The 18,121-nt window shown below is 30.1% G+C and overlaps 1 protein-coding gene across 2 annotated transcripts; it reads left to right on the top strand.

Annotated features, from left to right (window-relative positions):
• Positions 1–2,153: 2,153 nt before the first annotated feature.
• Positions 2,154–9,650, top strand: LOC107618262 (uncharacterized). 2 transcript variants are annotated; one of them, XR_002353208.2, is made up of 14 exons: positions 2,154–3,244; positions 3,915–4,118; positions 4,249–4,430; positions 4,533–4,659; positions 4,758–4,955; positions 5,199–5,465; positions 5,599–6,720; positions 7,214–7,303; positions 7,669–7,742; positions 8,186–8,292; positions 8,450–8,521; positions 8,614–8,657; positions 9,101–9,175; positions 9,253–9,650. XR_002353208.2 is itself a non-coding variant. In XM_088498070.1 (14 exons), exons 1-14 carry the CDS (start codon positions 3,122–3,124, stop codon positions 9,431–9,433), a joined length of 2,811 nt encoding a protein of 936 aa, XP_088354196.1. In that variant the 5' UTR covers positions 2,154–3,121; the 3' UTR covers positions 9,434–9,650. The 2 variants fall into 2 exon arrangements, 1 of the variants encoding a protein (XP_088354196.1); XM_088498070.1 differs by having other exon boundaries at positions 8,186–8,237.
• Positions 9,651–18,121: the final 8,471 nt, after the last annotated feature.

The following is an 18,121-nucleotide window of genomic DNA, read 5'->3' as shown; positions in this document are numbered from 1 at the left end:
TTTTCTGTCACTCTTACTCTTTTGTGCCCCTTTTTCCACAGAGCTGAATATAGAGTTTTAAATTTCCAATATTGTTTTCTCAGAACAAGTACGTAATGAATTGTCGATGTTTCGAAATTGCAAGGTATAAAATGCAAAAAACAAAAGTAAATCACTAAATCGCTATTGAATTCTTTATTAATTCCGAATCACCTGCTAGTCCTGATAAATTTCTTTTATATAGATGTTCTTAATTCTTTTTGTTTTTTCCCTTCATGTATGTGAATGATAGTGTTCACTGGACGCCCATGAATCTAGTTGGTATCGTGTGGGTGGTCTCACACTCCCACCCTCGTGTGTGGTACTAAATTCTCATTGTCATTTTTATTTTGAATTGAAAATATCTACACATATGAAGTTATGGTTGTATCTGTTTTAACCTTTATGATTAATAATTATTATCTACAAAAAATATTATATACACATAATGTAAAAAAGCTTATATAGACGATCGATAGCCCAAGCAATACATATAATGTAATGTAACATTGTAACATATGTTGTATTATTTTTCTTTTGGTGAAGACAAATTTAGGCTGAGATTAATATTGACATTGCAATTAAAATTGTTTTTTATGTTGTTCTTACTTACTACTTGTATGGGTAGAATTAAACTATTAAAGTGGTAAATTATAATAACAATATAAGTATTAACTGATAACATAAAATAAAATTTATATTGGAAGTCTTAAGAATTGGACTACAACTTAAAAAATTGAAACAACTATTAAGTTTCATACACAAATTATTAATTATTTATTATTATAACTAATAAGTTGACTAACAACTTCTTGTTATCAATTCTAAGTATTGTCTATAAAATGCTCGTAATTTTTCTTTTCTATAAAATATTTCTCTTTTTGATTTGTACAATGTTATTTCATCACAATGTTAAATCAGAAAATTTGATAGTTTTTATCATCATGTTTATTAACACTTGCAAGTAGGGATGGCAAAATTTCCTGAAACGTGAAATCTCTGTGGGAACTGCTCCAAATAGAGATACGAAGGCCGAGAATTTTTTTCATGGGAATAAAGATGGGGTAAAATTCTTTCGAAATAGGCGCATGGATTCGAGCGGGAATTCCTGCCCCGTCCCTGCTAATATCGAATTATTAAATTTATTTAAATATTCTTAATAATTTATTTTTAATGTAAATTTTTTAGTCATTTCATATAATATACATATATTGAAAAACCTAATCCTAATTTAAAAAAGGGTAAAATACTAAATTAGTCCCCTACATTTGGGCATAATCCTGTTTTGATTCTTAAGTTTTAAAGTGTCCTATTTGAATCCAAGAAAGTTTCATTTAGTTTCAATGTAGTCACACCGTGAGGTCAAAGTTAAATAATTAACGAAATGTCCTACATGACAGCAGTACAAGAACAACGCCGATAATATGGAGAATAAGTACAAGCTCAAAAGATACAAATCAACAGTGGATACATCAATACATTTATTTATCATTTTTCTTACAATTTAAATGAAATATTTTCTATAGAACTAAGGAGAATGATAAATAACTGTATTGATGCATCCACAGTTGATTTTGTGCCTATGGAGCTTGTACTTCTTTTTTTAGATTATCCACCTTATTCTTGTACTGCTGTTATGTAGAACATTTCGTTAATTATTTAACTTTGACCTCACGATGAGACTACATTGAAGCCAAATTAAACTTTTTTGGATTCAAATAGGACACTTTAAACCTTAAGAACTAAAACAAAATTACGCTCAAACGTAAGAAACCAATTTAATACTTTATCCTTTAAAAAATGTCCTCATTTCTTTCTATAACACTAACAATCTAACATTGTACAGTCTTATATTTCCGGTCTTTTCTCTCCACTTGTATGGTGTATTATTTTATATTTTTGGACTTTTAATCTTAGATAATACTTTATTAATATGTTATAATAATATTGTAATTTTTTATATTTTTTATTTTTTATTAAAATTTTAATATAAATTATTAATATAAAGAGATAGAAAATAAAATTCTCACAAAAAATGAGGTCCTAGAAAAATGGAGATAAAGAACAATATTTTCTCACGACAAAAATCGAAACAAAAATGAAAAACAAATCTAAGGACGAAAACGGAGAGCAGAAAGATATACCCGTTTCCGCCCCCACTCTACCCGCTGCCATCCCTACTTGCAAGCTCATAGTTCAGTTAATCAACGATTGTGCTAGTTTAACTAAAAGTTTCAGGTTAAAGTCCTATGTTAACATTTAGAATCTAGAACTTTGAAGTACGATTGATCCTATCTAACTCAAACAAGATTACTTTGGATAAAATAATACTTGTGATTTTTCACTAGCAAAAGCTTATGTTCATTGACATATTTACCCTTCTGCATTTGCCTATCAATGATACATACTTGCATCATATCCTCAGAAGTGTTTTCTTAAGCTAAAATGTAACAATTTCTTCATATTTTGAGTTTGAATTATTGCACAAAAGACAAAACCAATCCATGTTGCACACATTAGTTCCAAAATTGTAGTTGTGTCAGCACAACAGATTGCATCAACCAAAAGCAACTGTTATGCTCAACAGGTGTTGAAATTAACAATAAGGGCAAAGTTGTAATTCCATGATAATGACCAAACCATGGTTCAAGTTCAAGACTTTCATGGTTCATCAACTCACCAGTCATCACTAGCCTCAATAGTCAATTACCCCCAAAAAAAGATTCAATAAAAGCATTAAAAGGTTGCAATTATAGAAAAGAAAATGACCCTTTTATGATTTTTTTTTTGAAGTAACCACTAACCACAATAAAAAGTTTGTTTTTTTTTTTTTTTTTTCAAATCCTTGTAAACTGTAGTTTATGGGATTTCAAACCCAGAAACTCTAAACACATATAAAGACATGGGCGAAATCAAAAACTGTTTCTTTTTTGCGTGTTATGTGTACGTGTTTGTGTTTGTGTTTTTTCTTTTCGGTTGCATGTCAAACACTTTGCTACAAACCCCTGAGCTGTGTTAATTTGATTTGATAGCTTAGGGCTATAAATTTGACCATCCCAGTTACTGTTTTTCAGTGACTTTGTATTTTGTGATCACAAAGAGAATGGCATCCACTAATGAGACTGAAAATCTGGGTGAGAGTGATACTGTGAAGAAGCTTAAACATGTCGGGAGGAAGCTTCTCAGATGCAATGTTCCTGTTGATGAGCTTCTTGAACTGCTTGATGTAATGTCTTCTCTTCCCTTTTCCTGAAATATCTATATATGTTTCTGTTTCTGGTTTGTTTTTGTGTCATGAGTTTTATTTTGTTTTCTTAATTGATCATGGATTCCTTGTTAAGCTGAATGATTGCTTGTTGATTGGAATTTTAGTTTCTGGTGTGAGTTCTTGTTTTTGTTGTAATTATCTGTCTATCTCACAATTTGAACATTTGTGTATGTGTGTGTGTGTGTGTTTGGGAGTTCTAACATCAAAAGGATTAGTACATGCAAATTCTTGATAGTTTACAAAAGAAATTGAAAATCATCATTAGTATGATTGGTTTTTATTTAACTAGCATTTGCCCTTAAGATTTGATGGGGTTAATCTGTAATGGGTTAACCCAAAGTGGGTGTTTTCTTCTTCCAAAACTCCTTTGGAGGTTCAATGTTTGACCTTTGAGATTTCAAATGACTCACTATGCACCGAAATGTAGATGCTTAATAGCAGAGGTTTAATTTATGCTAGTTGGAAAAACCAAGTGGATTTGAGTAATGATGTGAATTCGGAATATAGTCATTGATCACAATGATTTTTTTCCCAAGTTCAGAACAAATTTAGACAACACTATCACAAAAAGTGTTCCATTGCCATGTAAACTGATTTCATTATTGGTTTTTGGCTTTGTAACTTTCAGAATCTGGACCTGATACTATCAACAGTCAATCAATTACCAAGTGAGCCAATTCAGGAAGCACTTGTACCTTCCATGAAAGCATTGATTTCTGATGAACTTCTAAGGCACACAGATGAGGATGTTAAGATTTCGGTTACATCTTGCATTGCTGAGATTACAAGAATTACAGCCCCGGATACCCCTTACGACGATGAACAGATGAAGGTACTGATTGATTTTAGTCTGATGCAATTGTCATTTTTCATTCAAACAACTCAGGCATGCTGAATACTATAAACTATATCAAGACTTTTTTTTTGTAACCACACGAAATCTTTCCTTTTCGTGTGAGCAGGAAATATTCAACTTAATGGTGGCAGCTTTCGATAAATTATCTGATATATCTGGCCATTATTATGAAAAGGTGCTCTCGATACTCGATAATGTCGCAAAGATCAGACTATGCTTGGTCATGCTGGACCTTGAGTGTGATAACTTGATTATTGAGATGTTTCAACATTTCTTGAGAATTGTAAGGTTGGATGTTAGAACCTTCACAACCTATTCCTGTCACACCTTTAAGGGTTCCTTTGCAATTGGATTATTACTAACTCAAGATATTGTTTGCTTAATTTAAAGGTCGAACCATCTGCAAGATGTAATTGATTCCATGGAATTAATAATGACTCTGGTATTGGATGAAAGTGATGAAGTTTCGGCAGACCTTCTTAGACCTCTATTAGATAGTTTAAGAAAAGAAAATCAGGTAATATTAGTGCAATATGTCAATTTCATCTCGTATAATTTTTTTATTTTCACTCTTTTATTTAACTTGACAAATGAGATTTATTTTATTTTTCCCAGACAATTTCTCCTACTTCTTGGTCACTGGCAGAGAAAGTAGTTACCAACAGTTCGGTTAAGCTTAAGCCTTATCTTTTGAGAGCAGTGGAGTCCTCAGGCAGAGCTCTCAATGAGTATGCGCAAATTGTAACTTCTATTTGCCAGAATGAATCTGAATCCTCCCGACACGATCACTCAAACGAACACAATAAGGAAGTGGTGTGTCTTACTTGTTCCATGCAATACTCCCCAATAAACTAAAAATTACAATATGAACTGTGTTTGTGATGCAATGTATTGGAAACATAAGAAGAGTCATTTTCTTTCTCAAAAAGCATATGCTTGAAACTCAAGTAGTAAACAAACCACCACAATGTCACATTTGCACTGTTCATATTTGTCCTCTTGCTGCAACAAGTTGAGGTAAATTGAAGTTGGAATTGGTTTTGTTGCATGCTTCAGGTTCAAGCTGTCGAGAATGAGCCTGATGTACCCAAAGATGCAGACGAACAAGCAACAACGGCAACAACTGAGATTGATGCAGAGGAACAACCAACAACGGTAACAAGTCAGATTGATGCAGAGGAACAACCAACAACGGTAACAAGTCAGATTGATGCAGAAGAACAACCAACAACAGTAACAGCTCAGATTGATGCAGAAGAACAACCAGCAACCACAACAACTAAGATTGATGCAGCCAAAGATGCGGTTGAACAGCTCTCTGACGTAATTATCCTGTCCCTTTTCAATAAATTATTCAATTCTTGAATTTTTGTTTTCTACCAGCACTTGATTCATTAATCAATCAACATTAATTCAATACTAAATAATGAAAGCATGAAACCTTATTCTTAATCAGGTGAACAAGGGGCTCAAACCAGATATTACTTGTGAGAGAGGTGCCGAGATTATAGAAGAAACAAATTTAAATATAATAAGTGCCCATGGTTCTACCATGGATGATCAAATTATCAAAGAGTCCGGTTCAAAACGGAAACCACATCCTGATCATACTAAAAACTCCAAAAGTAGTGACACACAGGCCAATTCAGAAGCAGGAAATTTAGATGCTGTTAAGGAATCAAGATCAGAAACTCATCCAAATACCAGGTCGATTAAGAGGGGTCGTAAGCCTAATTCTTTAATGAATGCTGAGGAAGGCTATGACCATTCCTGGATTCGTTCAGGAAAGAAAACTCGAAAACTGACTTCATCTAAAAAGAATGGTAATAGCAGCTCTGTTTCTCTGCTTCCTGAGGATCCTACATCCCAAAATGATGAAATGCAGTCAAAGCCTGAAACTGCAAGCGAAGCTCAAGCTTCTCAGCTGGAAAAAGAGAACACTCCACAACCTGTTCAATCCAAAAAGACTCGCAATGTTAGCCGAGATTCTTCACCGAATGAGAATCCTGCTTCCGGCAAGGAAAATGTGCCATCAAAGCACAAAGATACCTGTGAAGGACATAAAGTTTTAGCTTCCGAAACAAAAACTGATAATAATATTGATGTTAGTGCTCCTTCACCAAATCCTAACTTACCTGATGGAAGCCGCCGGAAAAGGGGCCGACCAAGGAAAAAAGTTAGCACAGGGAATCAAGATGTTGATCCAAATTGTTTGTCAAAGTCAATGAAAGACAATTCAAGTCCTCAGCCAGAGCGAAATTTTTCAGAATCTCCTAATGATAAGTTGAAAAAGGAATCTGAAGTAAGGAAAGATTCTGAAGTAAAACCTCATACTTCAATTAGGAAAATCAAATTCACTATGAAGAGTGATAAGAAAAATGCTGCGGCTCCCAAATCAGTAGTTGTTGGGATGGAACCTAAGGTTCCTTGTGAAGATGATCAGAAACAAAAGTCTGCTGTAAATGTTGAGGTGGAAAATAGAGAAGAGGACAAACCCCCATCCCAAAAAGAAGCTAAGAAAAGGAAGAAGCTTAAATCTACTGCTAATAAGGATCTCGACAAATCGTCTGCTGATGAGGTATTGCTAGTATTCTAAACATTTTTTCAATGTGATGCTTACAGTTTAAACATTTTAAAGTAAGCTCTTATATTGGACTAAAGTCCTTATACTATGCTAATATTTTTCAACCAAATCCTTCTCGTGTAAAAATTTCGTAATCAAGATCTTATGCTGTACAAAAATTTTCAGGAAAATGGTAATTTATCATCCATGACTATTACATGAGCTTGATTACAAAATTTTAAACTCAAGGATCTTGTTAAGATATGCTTCTATGATATAGGCACTTGATTAGATATATGTAACGCGTATAGAATATACTAATCTGATTACAAGTTTTAACTATAAAGACCTAATTAAAAAATGAGTGACATTGAAACGATAAAGACTTTCACTAATATAGCCTTAGCCTTTTTTTACATTCTTGTATAACAAAATACAATATTCTAGTATAATATCCAACCTAAGATATTTTCTCTTTTCGGGGGATCATCTTGTCTCCACTTTATAGGAGCTAATTACAGGATTTGCAAGTAAAACATTAAATGGAGTTGAAAAAACCCCTCAAACAAGGCTGACAAGAAGGCATGCCAAAGGAAAGGTAAATGCATGTAATTGAAATCTAGTGGAGTAATTGAAATTTCAGTTTCTTTTTTTTTTTTTTTTCCCATTAAAAAGTCTTGAGGTGTCCCATTTCCTTCAACTTTTATACCCTGATATTCTTTTTTGCCATAACCTGGTCCTGGAAGATCCTTAAAAAGCGACACTCATTAAGGATATGTGCCAGTTCCAACAATTACTAACATTGCTGAATACCAGCAACAAAAATTTCTTCCTGGCTCCATACCATTAGTTAATGATATTAGTCATCATAGTTTGAATCATAAACTTATTTCAGTGTTAACAAAAAACAAAGTTTCCTTATTCATCTCCTGTCAATTGCTGTTATATTCTTTTTTACTTCAGGAATCGAAAACAGTTGACCTTGTCGAACCATTGCCTGGTAATAAGATCATGGTCTGGTGGCCAGCGGACAAAACGTACGTATTTCAGTCTTCTTACCAACTGTGGCCTTTATTTCTGTTTTTTTAGAATCTGAATAGATACTATGTAATTATATTAATTTGAATTTAGAATTTGGGAAAACATGAAATTCATGCAATCTCTATCCTCTCTTCCATCTCAGCAGTTATGATGGTATATGATGCTGTAGTATGTCCATGCTTGTGAACTATCAATTTAGGATAATGCTAATACTTAGAGCAAAAAATGCTATTAATTATCGAAGGCTTCGGCATGGAGTTCCTATGGATAGTGAAAAAATACAGTTTATTGTTGATGGAAAAAGAAGACACTATACAAAAGGAGGGTGTAATTGTTGTGTGCAATATCATTCCTTTTCTTACTAGCTCTTAGCTTCTTCACTAAGCTCTCTTATTTTCCATACATATAATTGATGCTCTTATAAAATTCTTTTCTTCAGGTTTTATGAGGGGGTTGTTGAATCTTATGATCCTGTCAAAAAAAGGCACACGGTGAGATGGTTGCGATTGGTCTTATTTTCTTTGTTGATGCATCTTCTTTGCAGATGTGAGCTTTATACATTGGCAATTTTCCATGTGCTTCTTTGGAATCCACTATGCTTGTTATTCTTTAAACCTCAATGAATGTTCACTGAAATTGATAGATTTTGTTTGCAATTAACGCTCGATGACATGATTATATCTTTGCTATGACTTTTAAATAGGTTTTGTATACCGATGGAGAAACCGAAAGATTAAACCTTAAAAAGGAGAAATGGATGGCTGCTTCTGCAGAGGTGTGTATAAAGCTTCAGTGCCTTTTTCAGTTATTTTTCGACATGTTTGATTTCATCAATTTAATACATGCATAGTTACATTATGCTACCAGGTACAAGGACTTGCTCTTCAGAGACTCGCCGAGGCATCGGATACGTAAGTATAATCCGGTCTGTTGAATCTGTAGTAGAGACTCGTCGTGTTAGATACTTCATGGATACTTTTACATATTTCTAGCTATACTTTATTATTTTTCATACTAGTTTTTAAACTTATTTAGAGTATCACATGATTACATTTCTCTTTTAGTTATAAGTTGTGTTTTATGTTAATTATTTTAGCAAATTTGTATAGATATATGGTATGTTCTTAATGTTGTTGTGTCTTGGTATCGTCTATGTATCTCGTGTCAGTGTCCGTGCTTCATATCTGGTATACTGTTTCCTGAAGGGAAGCTAGCATAATGCGGTTGCGCTCTCGCTCCTACGACTTTGTGAACTTAGATGCTTTGTGATTATTGTTGATGTAACATCTCTTCATTATGTTATTTGAATCCTGATATCTTAAGCTTATTCTGTTGAAGTTATTGTAATGTGCAGAACACAAATGAACAACAATGAGATATCAAAGTTGGAGTTGGCAAAGGGTGTAAAAGTCAACTCTAAAAAAGCCAGGTTAGTCAACTTGGGATTAACAAAAGGAGCATTCCTTCATTTGTATCCTTACTGAAATACTCTAATGGATCAAATAGGGGAAGACCTTGTGCCGGCACCTCGAAATCGAAATCTGTAAAATCAGTGATTCTGTCTGCACTCGACAAATCGAGTCCGGCTGATGATGCCCCGGACCATCCGCCGGCCGGGAACACAAAAGCCAAGCGATCAAAGATGGGTTCCGAGCTCAGAAAGAAGCGCAAGATGCTTGAATTTTGAAGTAGGAAATGTGCCAAGAAAATGTTACAAGCCTTAATGTGATATAATGTAGCTAGCTGTGTTTATGTAAAATTTGTAAGTTAAATCTCTTTTTGCTTCTTATTCAATCTCAAGAACTAACCTTGCTAACCAGATAGTTTAAGCATATTTTGAGGGAGGTTTATGTAAACATGTTTTTATGTGTATAGTATGATGATGTCTACTATTTATGCTTCAAGGGTTTGTTTTGGAAGGAAGTATAGGCTTATTTCTTAAAGGTTAATTAGGTTAATTAGTTTGGAGAATAAATGGCAATTTGTACCCATAAAAGATGAATACGCTGATATATGTACCCACACTAGATTGAAACTAAATTTGTACCCACGCAAGATGTCCTCCGTGTGACAAAAGTACCCTACGTGGCACTCCAACCCTCTAAAGACAGGGTACTTTTGTCACATGGAAAGCATCTTACGTGGGTACAAATTTAATTTCGATTTAATGTGGGTACATATGTCAGCATTTTCATCTTTTATAGATACAAATAGTCATTTATTCTTAGTTTGGAAATATTTATATTTTGACCTAATTTTTCAGCTAGATTTTTATTATTTAAAATTTTTTAATCCTAGTCTTACTAGGAAAAATAATAATAAAGTTTTTGGAGCAATTATCAATGATTTAAACTCTTTAATTGAATTGAATAAATGGTTGTGTTTGACATTGTAGTATTATGTAGGGATTGGTTAATTATCAATGATTTAAACTCTTTAATTGAATTGAATAAATGGTTGTGTTTGACATTGTAGTACTTTAATTGAATTGAATAAATGGTTGTGTTTGACATTGTAGTATTATGTAGGGATTGGTTGATGTGAAAGTTTAATGAATTAAAAGTTGATATAGGTTATAATTAAAAATTAAAAATATTATAGGAGTTTAATGACTCAAAACATAGGGATTTGTAGAATAATTAAATCTTTTGCATGATCATTATTAAACGTTTCTTAAATAATGGATGAAATTACTTTCTTGAGTAAGGGTTGTCATTTGCAAAATTGTCATCTTCTTTTAAAATAAATAAATAAAATAAAATGGGAATTTGACCTTAGTCAACCCCTACTATAGAAGATTAGAAACTGAAAATTTGGAAGGTATATATAGTTACAAAGGCAAACATAATGGTCCCATATGACAACAAAACACTCCCCAACCAACTTTGAAAAATTATACGTGACTCTTTAAGTACATCAATTATATATATATATATATATATATGTTTTACACAGTTATATAATTATATTTATTTTTTTTAGATGACCATTAATATGATCAATACAAAAGATAGTTATTTTTATAAATATAGTGTTATATAACTGAATATATGTGTAAAATTATATTACACTTGTTACGTAGGTAACCTGAGATAGATAGATAGATAGATAGATTGGACTTGAAGGATTGGCTCAAACGTCAGTGGAAGGTGGTCTCTGACTTGTTTACATTCGGGAGCCGCCGTCCGAGTTGTATGTTTGAAGGAATAGGGGGTGATACCTGTGAAAACACTCTGATGCCTAAGTTAGTAAGGGGGTAAGCAGGTTTAAAGAGTATTGGACCTTAGCTTTACCTAAGTGTGTAAGTGTATTTATAGGTGATGATCTAATAACCACTGTTGGAGTAGTTCCACTTCTGAAGGTAGATAACTGTCCCTTTATCTTAGGGTGGTTGAGATATCACTTCTAGAAGTGGAAGAGAGATTTTAGGGGGTATTTACTTATTTGAATAAGCGTTATCTGCCAGCTCATGTCGAACCTGACCTTTTTGGGGAGGAGCTTATGTCGAGTCCGACCTCTTTTGATGAGATCGGATAAGTGGTGAAAGCCAACCTCTGAATTGAACTTTTTTGGCTTACTTGGGCCCGGGCTATTTGGACCAGGTATGAACATCACTGATAGTGTATTAAAATTAAATTATATATATTTTTTAATATGCTTAGATTGAGACACCTAATAATTAATACAGTTTAAATAAGTGTGTTGACGATGAATTAACATATGAATATGTTACGTGTACATCAAAATCAGTCACTAAAGTCAGCCACTAATATAAAATACATGTCAGAATATAAATACATATTGAAAATAAATTAAACCATATAGATATTTATATACAAATATATTAGTGACTAATTTTAATAGCTGGTTTTAGTATACAAATAACATTTTTTATTAACATATTAGCTTTACTTACTGATAGAGTAAATTCCTTCCTGGTTAATATTATATAATTAAATAAGTATAAATTGAAAACACACGTAATTTTTTTTAAATTGATATTACTATATCTATTTTAGTGTCTATACACATGGTTTAAAAATAGAAAAGAAATTCTTTGAAAACATAGAGTACGTTCATGCTAATGAAAGTTTCAATGCAATGCAAGGAAATTCCAATTTCGCTTTGATTGAATAAAAGTTGTGTCGGTGTTAGGTGAAATATAATTCAACCCATCATACCATTAGTTTCTAAAAATGATAATGATTGTGCCAAGAGAAGAATTGAAGTCTTAGAATTTTTGAAATAATCTCGTGATACATATTTGTATAAAACTAAACTTTACCAACACTTTGACAATAATATTATGTGCTACAAATGAAGTCTCGCCATGTATATTGTACCATATATCATGATGTTTAAGAAGGTTGAATTTTGAACACTAGTGAAATCTTTGAATTTAAGGTAACACTATTTTTGGACGGTCGTTGTTATCTCTCTTTTATTGGTTGACTTCTTATTTTCCCATCATATTCATGTTACTATTCTTATTAATTATTATTATGTTCTTATTATCTATGAAGCACGGACACTTCGATGAGTTGTCGTGTCCGCATGTTAGACACATTTCGGACACGACACTCACTGATACTCGTCTGACACACGTGTCTACTGTGTCTAATCGTGTCTTAATAAAAAATAAAAAAATTTTTTCCGAACATACTTGGACACATCTAATTAAATACTATCACGTGTCAGCGTGTCCAGTCTTATTTTTAACATATATTCTTGAAATAAATTTAGATATAGAATATATTATTATTTATTAAAATAAAAAGATATTTTAAATACTTGATATAATTAAAATAAGACATTAAAATCATTAAAAAACTAATTTATATTTTAATATCAATAAAATATTAAAATATCATTACGATTTATTTAAAAAAATACTTTATATTTTATATGTATGCGTGTCCCCATGTCTTATAAGATTTTAAAATATGCGTGTCGACGTGTCCCGTGTCGTGTCGTGTCTCGTGTACGTGTCAGTGTCCGTGCATCATAGCTTATTATATATACTTATTTTGATATTTTCTCTTTTCACTCACTCAGTCACTCACTTTCTTCCATTCATTAAATAAGGTTATTAGTAGAGGGGAAATTAATTAACATTATTATTGTCTAGTATTTTTAAATCGATAATGTTAAAAAATATAAAAAAAACAATCTACACTTATTTTATTTAATATTTATTTATTACATAGTATATTAAATAAAACTAAAAATAATAAATTTTAGCTAATATTTTTTTATTAAATATTTTCGATATTTTATACCAAATTAAATTTTGAAAACTCATAGTTAACTATTTTAGAAAAAAAAAGAGTAAATTGAAATATGTCTTTCAATTAAAGTGTTGTTGTGACCAAGCACAAAAAAAAATGAAGTCATCTATAATATATGATTAAGTCATATATAATATATGTGTCTTTTGTTGGGGTGGGGGGATATAATGGTGTCATATAAGACTAAGACTAACAGTAACATCATCTTAGTATATAAAATATAAATTACATTTGAAGTGAAAGCTACATTTCATCATCTGTATTATCTATTTAAGTTTTTTTATGAATTAAATTTAATTAAATTATATATAAAATTTGAAATAATATTATTTATATTTAATTTTTATTAATATTAAATTTAATTCAACTTAATTAATAAAAAGACTTAAATATATAACAGGTGCTATTAATTAAACACAGATGAAATAAACAATCATAAAAATATTTCTCAAATTAAAGTGCCTTTCACTAACTTTCCGAAAGCAATTATCGATAGTGGTTTTTCCATCTTGTAGTGGTGTATGGATGGATATTCTAGATGCTCTTCTTTAATTATTTCTTTCTTTTTACTTTTTACACACTCATGTAAATAATATAATGTTGATGTGGACTTAATTGAAAGAAGGAAAGAAGCTTCCTAATGAATGGTTTGTGGTGGTTGAATACTTGAATCTTAATTAGTATATATATGGTTGTACACTTGTACTTTTTGTGTTGAATTTCAACTTCAATTTCAATGCACTATACACCAAACCCAAGCATATTTGTAGTTTCCCACTTGAGTGAAAGAGAATAATCAAGAACTCATGATTCCTTTCCCATCTACACCATCACAAATATTTAGATCAACGGACATTATTTTTGGTAAATCTAAGCCCTTCATTGAATATGAGGTTGTTATAGACACAGAAATGAGTCAAATGACAAGTAATTGTGTTTTTTGGTTCTTTCTTCCTAATGACAAATTGTGTGTGGTTTATAGTGTAACAATAAATAAATAAATAACAATAAAAAAGAGTAAATATCCTTTTTGTTACTATTCTTTTTGAAAATTGACAAGTCGTCCCTCAACGTTTAAAAAATAATAAATCGGTTCATGTATATTTCTTCCATTAGACACATCAACCCTTCCGTTAGACAAATCGATCCATATTTATTTCTTCCGTTAGACACATCAATCTTTGTCTATTGGCTACAAAAGAATCGATGTGTCTAATGGAAGAAATAGACAGGGCCGATTTGTCATTTTCTAAATGTTAGGTAACAGCTTGTCAATTTTTAAAAAAGATAGAAACCAAAAAAGATATTTACTCTAAAGAAAAAGGTTTGGTGGTGGGGTGAAAAAGCTATTTTTTTTTTTTTTTTTACTTTTATTTTGGAAAAATGCTATGATAAAAATGTGAAAATGTTCATTTTCTATTATTCAAAGTTAATTTTTTTTTAAAAGCACGGTTTTAGTACTTTTCAGTTATATATAAAAAAGAAAAAAGGACAAATAGGTTCCTGACCTTTTGTCTCGCGGACATTTTTGTCCCTGATAATTGAAAAATACTTTTAAGTCCATGACCTTCACAAAACTTGGACGGATCAGTCCCTCCGTCCAAATGCCTCCGTCAGGGACTGATCTGTCCAAGTTTTGTGAAGGTCAAAGACTTAAAAGTATTTTTCAATAGTCAGAGACGAAAATATCCGCGAAGCAAAAGGTCAGAGACCTATTTATCTTTTTCTCTATAAAAAATGTTGAATTTTTATAACCATTTTCGTTTAAAAATGATTAAAAATTCACCCCTTCGAAGTTTATTAAAGTATAGTTGAAAAGGGACAAATTGAAATTATATACATGCTAATTAATTAGTTATTGTTTGAAAACGAGTGTGAAAAGTTTTGTGGCACAAAATTGCTTAGCGTATATATTTGCATGTTCAACAATTAACATCCTATTATCCTAAAATAAAAAAAAATGCTTTTCACGTTGTTAAAAACAATAAAAAGATTTCGATGTATTAACTATTAAGCATGCAGCGTGTATGAGTTTTTAACTTGTTTGAGTGGATAACTTTCAACGAAAACAATTTATACTTTTTAAGAGGGTTGACTTGATATTAGAGTTTTTTCTTTTTTGAGTACTTTAGAATTTTAATTATCCCGCGTGAAAGAATAATGTTAAATATATGATATAGAAAGATTCATGTGATTTCTTCAACAAATAATTAACCTATATTTATTTTAAGAAAATTAGCTAGTCATAATAATGTTTTAAATAATTAGGTGCTCAATAGTAATTATGTCATCAAGGCTTCTCTCCTTTTCAATTCATTATATACGTTCATTTTTGTTAATCATATGATGTAAGATATACTAAAAATATATATGTAAATTGCATTAATTCCATTTAATATTTTATTTTAATATTACATTCATTTATTTCAGCTTATATTATTCTAATCTTTATATTATTACATTTGACAAAAAAAATCTAATACTACATTGATCCCCCCTTTATATTATAATCAACTAATTATTCTAGGTGTATATTAAAATTAATTATTAAAATCAGTCATAAATATAAAATATATATTAAAAATAAATTAAATAATACATATATTTATTAATTAACTGTTTTTAGTATGACTAATTTTACTATACACATAACATTTTTATAATAATTCATTTTCATATTTGTAGGTAACTATTTCAACAATTTACATATACTATCAAATTAACCTTTATAATCAATTCTTTCGGTTATTAATTAAGTAGAAAAATATGAGCTCTTTCATACTTTTTTTTTTTTTGCCTTTTGTGGCAATTTTACATATTTTTATGATAATTTAAAATTTTCACAAATTAAATTTTCAATTTAATAAAAATGAACTATTTTATGAGAATTCATACCTCCAAGACTTATGATTTTAAATTTATTTGTAATTTCCAAACATCCATTAACCCATCTATCTCATTCATCCTCTACTCAAATATAATTTTTTTAATATTAAAATTTAAAAATAAACTCGTATAGCAAAATAATTTCTCAATATAATTCGATATATTAAAAAAAATTCTCAACATCAATAGTTCAAACAATAATTGCATTTAATATTATATTGTTCTACATACTTATTATTGTTTTTCTTTAATAAAAACAACTACTTCAAGATTATTCTAATACAATATCTTTCAACTTTATAAAAAGTCTTAAATACTTGTCTTCTAATTTCCATTGCTATTACTGAATGGTTTCCTAACATCAACAGAAGTAGTAGGTGAAAATTTGTTGACAAAGTCTTCAAAAAGAAAAAAAATTTAATTTGTTCAATAATCCAAGCTCTTCATCAAGTAATTAAGTGCAGAAAATTTGTTGACTATATGTCTTCAAAAAGAAGAAAAATGTCTAGTTGTTGGGTGTAGTCTCCAACTAAGATTTAGTTTTTAAATTACATATATATGTTTATTTTGCTCTTAAATCTTATCATTTATATAAGGCCAAAAACCTTAATGATAAATTTTATTATAGAATGATAAATAATAATTGATTGATTAATTAAGCCGTTAAGGCTGCTTTAAATCCAATTAACTATATATTTAATTAACTATATATTTAGCAGCCAGGAGAAGAATATTCTGTAACAACTTTCAAGTGATAATAATAGCAAATTAAATATATAGTTCATGTTAAAATCAATGTACTTAGATTCTTTTGTATTCATGCATGTGTTGTGTCTAAGAGACATTATTGTTCGTCTTGTGAAAATATGTTTATTAAATATAAGAAAGAACGTGGGACGTGGCAATTGCATGATAAAAGAGATGAAGAAAACAAAGGGAATTGTGTTAAGTAGCATCCAAATTATTCATCATGCATGCACTTTTCCCACCAATTAATTGTATATTTTTTAATTTATCAAATTGAGAGTTGCTAAAAAAAAAGAGTTATCTTACGCGTATACTAAAGTCAGTTATTTATATATAGGAGGATGCTCCCATAAAGACGCATAAATATTTTTTTGTAAAGACACTTATGTATCGTATTATTATTGGATGTATTAATAAATCGATTATTTTTTAATTTTTTAACAAATTAGAATAAAATCGATTTTTTTATAACAATAACAATAAACCAAATTGTTATCAAATCCGGTCGAACCGACTAATTTACATAACTCACTGGATCATTTTTTTTAACAAAAATCAGGAATATATTTGTCTTTTTATCAAAAAATTTAAACATTATTCGATTTAGATTGTGTAAATTGATCGGATCAAATCGGATCTAATAATTATAATGCTGACAATCAGATTTATTATTGTTACTATAATAAACTGATTTTGTTTTGGTTTATTAGAAAATAAATTATTAACCGATTTAATAAAGATGTCCAATAATATTATCACACGTGTAAACATATTTAAAAAAAAGATATTTTTAATATCTTTATTAAAATGGTCTCCTTATATAAAATATATGTTAAAATATAAATTCATATTGAAAATAAATTAAATCGTGTATGTATGTATTTATACACAAATACATTAGTAGCTGATTTTAGTGACTAATCTTAATATACAAATAGCATTAAAAAAAAAAAGGAGTAACATGATCTCTAGCTATTTGATAAAGGATACATTAGAATTTATCTAAATTTTGTTACTTTTCACCATTTTTTTAGATGTAAGTATGTAACCTTAACTATGTCTTAGTCAAACCCTTTTTTATTGTAGAAATAATCATGACTTACCGTAGATTCTTCTATGGTCTATGGAAATAATCCGTAGTAATTAATAATCATGACTATTTTTGGAAACAATCTTACTAGTTGAATCAATTTAATCTTTATTTTATTTTTGATCTTACTATTTATCACAATGCGTAGGTTGACCCAAATTACAAAAGTGGATTCATAATTTCATAAGACTCTGAATTTGAAATACAAATACTTTAATTTTAAATCACGAGATTCATATATTCTCTCTACAAACACGGTAGGGCGGCCCCGGCCCTTATTCAATAATTAATTAATTATTGCTAATTATTAAAATAAAAAATTATTTAATTTATTTAACAGGAATTAAGCTTAATCTGATCATTT

Source organism: Arachis ipaensis, chromosome B9 (genome assembly GCF_059453495.1).
Source record: "Arachis ipaensis isolate K30076 ecotype BB chromosome B9, ASM5945349v1, whole genome shotgun sequence".
In the NCBI taxonomy this organism is placed as follows: domain Eukaryota; kingdom Viridiplantae; phylum Streptophyta; class Magnoliopsida; order Fabales; family Fabaceae; genus Arachis; species Arachis ipaensis.
The sequence above is the reverse complement of the archived record's forward strand: the minus strand, read 5'-3'. Positions and strand labels throughout refer to the sequence as shown.

Excerpts from the sequence above, each read along its gene's own strand:
- LOC107618262 (XM_088498070.1), top strand. The coding sequence starts at position 3,122 with ATGGCATCCACTAATGAGACTGAAAATCTGGGTGAGAGTGATACTGTG. Across the intron at positions 4,956-5,198 it reads ACGAACACAATAAGGAAGTG|GTTCAAGCTGTCGAGAATGA; the intron begins GTGTGTCTTACT and ends TGCATGCTTCAG. Across the intron at positions 8,522-8,613 it reads GGATGGCTGCTTCTGCAGAG|GTACAAGGACTTGCTCTTCA; the intron begins GTGTGTATAAAG and ends TTATGCTACCAG.